Genomic DNA, 5660 nt, shown 5'->3' with positions numbered 1-5660 from the left:
GTGAGATGGCTCAGCAGGTAAGAGCACCCGTCTGCTCTTCCAAAGGTCCTGAGTTCAAATCCCAGCAACCACATGGTGGCTCACAACCATCCATAACGAGATCTGGCGCCCTCTTCTGGAGTATCTGAAGACAGCTACAGTGTACTTAAATATAATAAATAAATCTTTAAAAAAAAAAAAAGAAAAAGAAAAATACCAATCGTGCAAGAGCAGGGACGTTTGCTTAAACAATATTTACTGATACTAAACCGGAGCTCATGAGAGGGAGAATCTGTTATAACAAACCTTTTGAAGGACTGCAGAGGTGGCGCAGTGGTTAAGGACACTGGATGTTCTTCCAGAGGTCCTGAGTTCTATTCCCAGCAACATCATGGGTGGCTCATAACAACCTACAAGGAGATCTGGTGCCCTCTTCTGACCTGCGGACTGCTGTATATATAATAAATAGCTAAATCTTGAAAAGAACCTTTAATCCCAGCAGTTGGGAGGCAGAAACAGGTCTATAGGTCTATTTCTAGCCCAGCTTTATCTACAGAGTGAGTTCTACAGAGAAACCCTGTCTCAAAAAGAAGATGAACATTCAAAGCCACACTCAGCTCCCCTGGGCTAGTCATTTTTGCTGCCTAATTCAAATAAACACCTAAACACCTCGCTCTGCTCGACTCTTGTGCCTGTTTGGGTCATGTTGGATTTTAGGACCCTAACACCAGGTGTTGTAATGGCACATGCTTTTATTCCCAGTACTCAGGAGGCAGAGGCTGGCAGATCTTTCTTTGTGAGTTTGAGGCCACCTGGTCTACAGAGTGAGTTCTAGGACAGCCATAGCTAGACAGTGAGACTCTGTTTCAAGACAAAACACACACACACACACACACACACACACACACACACACACACACACAGTGGAGGGTAAGAAAAGGACAATGCCTTTAATCCCAGCACTCGGGAGGCAGAGGCAGGTGAATTTCTGAGTTTAAGGCCAGCCTGATCTATAGAGTGAGTTCCAGGACAGCCAGGGCTATACAGAGAAATCCTGTCTGGAAAAACTGAAAAAAAAAAGACAAAATAAGAAAGAAAAGAACTGCCTGTCTGAAGTCAAGCATGGCATCTCACACCACTGTAATCCCAGAAATTGAGAGATAAAGGAGAGAAGATCAGAAGTTTAAGGTACATAAGTTCAGGACCCTCGTGGGCTACATGTGGATACCCCCCTCCCCCTCAACACACATACAAAAGAAGAATCTAAGTGTCTTGAAATTTGAGATAAACTTGAAAATAGCAAGGGGGAAAGAAACATTTATATAAAGAGGCTAAAATGTTTCCTGAGTTGTTAAATGGAGTATTTGTGTCAACCGTAATGATTACATGGACGACTAAACTACATGTTGGCCTTTACACAGACAGGAAAGGAACATACTGCCTGATACCTACAGTGCATATCTTTCAGCAGCTATGTGCACCAACTCCAACCTGATCGAGCTGGCCTTATACCGTAATGCCTTGGGCAGCCGGGGTGTGCGGCTGCTCTGTCAAGGCCTCCAGCATGCCAACTGCAAGCTGCAGAACCTGAGGTGAGTCCCGACTGCAGCGTGAGTCTCTCACGGTCCTGCACCACCCTCTCCCATAAGGCTCATCCACACAGGGCGATGTCTGCTTGCCATGCCTCCTGTGGCAGTGTACCACAGCAGGGAAACCTCTTCTTTCACTTTTGCTTTAAAAATAAAATTTATTTTGTATGCCTGTGTGAGGGTGGCAGATCCCCTGGAACAGGAGTTACAGATAGTTGTGAGCTGCCATTTGGGTGCTGAGAATTGAACTCCAGTTCCTTGGACGATTGCCCAATGCTCTTAACCACTAAGCCATCTCTCTAGACCCTTCTTCCACTTAAAACAACAACAAAACAAAAGAAATAAGACAAAACAAAGCAAAGCAGGGCTCCCACTATGTAGCCCTGGCTGCTCTGGACCTCTCTGTATAAGCCAGTGTGGCCTCGACTCAAGAGATCTACCCTCCTTCCCCCTGCCCTACTCTCATCTCCCCCGTAGTGCTGAGATTAAAGGTGCATGATTCTATGCTAGGCTTACAGCCTTTAAAATGTTTATTATATTTATTTATATGTATGTCTGTATATGTAGAGCACAGACAGACATTAGATCATCTAGAACTAGACTTACAAGCACTTGTGAGCTGCCTGACATGGATACTGGGACTGGAACTTGGGTCCTCTGCAAGAGCAATATGTGCTCTTAACCAACGAGTCTCCTCTCCAGCCCTACAGACTTATATTTTGAAGGAAGCTCTTAAAACTGAGCCTGGAGCTCACTCCTGGAATCCACTTACCTCAGCCTCCTCTGTGCAAGGCAGGGCCTCTACCACTGAGTCACACTCCAGGCCCCACCACTGGGCAATTCTAGGCAGGAACTCTTCCACTGAGTCTCACCACAACCCCTCACTGGGTAACTCTAGGCTGGGCTTTACCACTGAGCCACCTCCAGATTTTTCCTGGGGTGCCTGGGATAAAACCCAGGTCTTCACTTTATACACTGAGCCATGTATCTATACATGATTCAAAAAAACTTCATACTAGACCACCACCACCCAAGACTTATTAGCTATCATCTTTCTTTCTTTCCCCCCCCCCTTTGGCTTCAGGACAGAAACCCAGGACTACAAACGTGCAATTTAATGGCTCTGCCAATGAGCTGGGAACTTTTCCTTTATTTTAAATAAAAAGGGGGAGAAACAACCCAGGTACAGTGAGGCACGCCTTTAATCCCCCCACTTGGGAAGCAGAGCCAGGCAGACTAAAGAGTTTGAGGCTAGTCTGTTCTGCAGACAAGTTCCAGGATAGCCAGGGCTATACAGAGAAACTCTGTCACAAGGGGGGAGAGAGAGAGAGAGAGAGACAGACAGACAGACAGACAGACAGACAGACAGACAGACAGACAGAGACAGAGATCAAAACAAAAATAAAAGGGGTGAGTGAGAGGCACGTGCAACCTTTAAAAAGAGAGACAAATATAAAGCAAAGAATTCCAGAACAGCCACCAGGTAACTGACTTGCTTCTGTCTTCCTCCCCCGCCCCCCAAGGCTGAAGAGGTGTCAGATCTCGGGATCAGCCTGCCAGGACCTAGCAGCGGCTGTCATCGCCAGCAGGAACTTAATCAGGCTGGACCTCAGTGGCAACAGCATTGGGGTGCCAGGCCTGGAACTGCTCTGTGAGGGGCTGCGGCACCCCAGGTGTAGGCTGCAGATGATCCAGTGAGTGGGTCTGCACGAGGCATGTGTTCTACTCTTGCTCCTGAGCCTCCTCCCCATCATCTTCCTGTTTGTCCTCCTTCTGCTCCTCCCCTCTTCTTTAAATACTATTAGCATATATTAGTTGTACACATTATCGAGATTTGGCGGAATCCCCCCCGTGTTCTTCTACCCGTGTTCTTCTTTCTCAGTTTATTAAGACAGGGTCTCATGTAGCCCAGGCTGGCCTCGAACTCCTCACTCTGTTATCTGTCTATACTGCTGGGAGTTCCGCCACACCTAGCCTTCAGTGTGGCATTTCCATATGTATATCACAGGCACAGATCAAACCCAGCCTACTTTTCCTTACTATCCCCAAAAGGTTCATTAAAAAAAAAAAAAAATAGCTTGGGAGGCAGAGGCAGGCGGATTTCTGAGTTCAAGGACAACCTGGTCTACAAAGTGAGTTCCAGGACAGCCAGGGCTATACAGAGAAACCCTGTCTCGAAACCAGCCCCCCCACCCCCAAGAAATAGATTTTGCTTGTTTGGTTTTGGTTTTGTCTTCAGGTTTGGACTTTTGAAACAGGGTCTCACTGTGTAGCTCTTCCCGATTTGAACTTGCTGTGTAGACCAGGTTGGCTTTGAACTTACAGAGGTCTGTGTGCCTCTGACTCGCCAGTGATAAGATTAAAGGGGTGCATGATCATACTCAACGCCAATAGATTCTTTAAAATTTACTTGAGGCCTGCTGTGGTGACATATACCCTTAACCCCAGCACTTGGGAGGCAGAGGCAGGTGGATCTCTGTGAGTTCAAGGCCAGCCTGGTCTGCTTAGACCCTGTCTCAATAAATAAAACCAACAAACCAAACCAAACGAAGTACATAGGGAAGAGAAAAAATGACATAGGTTCATGCTAGGTGACTACACAGAACATGACAGCCTCTTGACGTTCTCCCTCCTAGGCTGAGGAAGTGTCTATTGGAGGCTGCAGCTGGCCGATCGCTGGCCTCTGTTCTCAGCAACAACTCATATCTGGTAGAACTGGATCTGACAGGAAACCCCTTGGAGGATTCGGGGCTGAAGTTACTGTGTCAAGGGCTGAGGCACCCTGTCTGTAGGCTGCGGACCTTGTGGTGAGTTCTCCTGGGGCCAACTCAGAGGGCAGGTCTGTCTGTGTGAAATCAAAGTAGACAAATGAATCAGGGGGTTACATTTCATCCCAGCGCTCAGGAGGCTGAGGCAGGGCCCTTGCCAATGGGCTGTTTTCAGGCTCTTGGCATCTTACTCAAGCCTGAAATAAAAGGGAACTGGAAAGATGGCTCAGGGGCTGGTGAGATGGCTCAGCGGGTAAGAGCACCCTACTGCTCTTCCAAAGGTGCAGAGTTCAAATCCCAGCCACCACATGGTCTTAACAGATCTGACTCCCTCTTCTGGGGTGTCTGAAGACAGCTACAGTGTACTTACATATAATAAATAAATCTTAAAAAAGAAAGAAAGAAAGATGACTCAAGGGTTAAGAACCCTTGTTAAAGGACCTTGAGTCAGTTCCCAGCACCCACATTCATAAAGCCAGCCCCAGGGTATCTTGAAACCTGGGTCCACTGGAAGAGCAGCCAGTACTCTTAACCTTGAAGCTATCTCTCTAGCCCCATAAAATAATTGTTTTAGAAATTAAAAATAGGGCTAGTGAGATGGCTTAGTGGGTAAGAGCACCCGACTGCTCTTCCAAAGGTGCAGAGTTCAAATCCCAGCAACCACATGGTGGCGCAAACCATCCTTAACAAGATCTGACTCCCTCTTCTGGAGTGTCTAAAAACAGCTACAGTGTACTTATATATAATAAATAAATAAAATCTTTTAAAAAAAGAAATTAAAAATAATAATATTTGACAGCAAGGGCCAGAAAGATGGCTCAGCAGGCAAAAGCACTTTCCATTAAGCCTGGTGAGCTAAAGTCAATGGTCTGGACTATTACTGAGGAAACAGAAACCTGATCCTCACATACATAACCCAAAGGCATGAGGCGTATGCCAGTCTTGTTTGTTTTACCCAATAAGAAATTTTACTAAAAAAATATCTGCAGGAGCTGACGAGGTGGTTAAAGGTAAAGGTACTGTGTCACCAAGTCTGTCAACCTGAGTTCAGTGCCAGGGGTCCATACTGTGCAATGGGTTCCTGCATCAATCAATCAACCAATCATCAATCGATCAAACACAAAAACAAAAAAACAAGCCTCAAGGGCTGGAGAGTTGGCTCAGTACTTAAAAGCACTTGTTGCTGTGGGCATCTACAGATGTATATCAACAATTTTTTTTTTTTTTTTTTTTTTTTGGTTTTTCCAGACAGGGTTTCTCTGTGTAGCCCTGGGTGTCCTGGAACCAGGCTGGCCTCGAACTCAGAAATCCGCCTGCCTCTGCC

The 5660-nt window shown here is 46.3% G+C and overlaps 1 protein-coding gene across 1 annotated transcript in view; it reads left to right on the top strand.

The window, feature by feature from the left end:
• Window positions 1–5660, top strand: part of Nlrp12 (NLR family pyrin domain containing 12) — a 29931-nt gene that overhangs the window by 14271 nt on the left and 10000 nt on the right. The window contains exons 4-6 of the mRNA XM_021219727.1: window positions 1401–1571; window positions 3092–3262; window positions 4205–4375. Of these exons, the coding sequence (XP_021075386.1) occupies window positions 1401–1571; window positions 3092–3262; window positions 4205–4375 (513 nt within the window). The remainder of the gene's footprint in view (window positions 1–1400; window positions 1572–3091; window positions 3263–4204; window positions 4376–5660) is intronic.

This window comes from Mus pahari, chromosome 19 (genome assembly GCF_900095145.1).
Source record: "Mus pahari chromosome 19, PAHARI_EIJ_v1.1, whole genome shotgun sequence".
NCBI lineage: Eukaryota > Metazoa > Chordata > Mammalia > Rodentia > Muridae > Mus > Mus pahari.
Note: the sequence above shows the minus strand (reverse complement) of the source record. Positions and strands in the feature narration are given on the sequence as shown.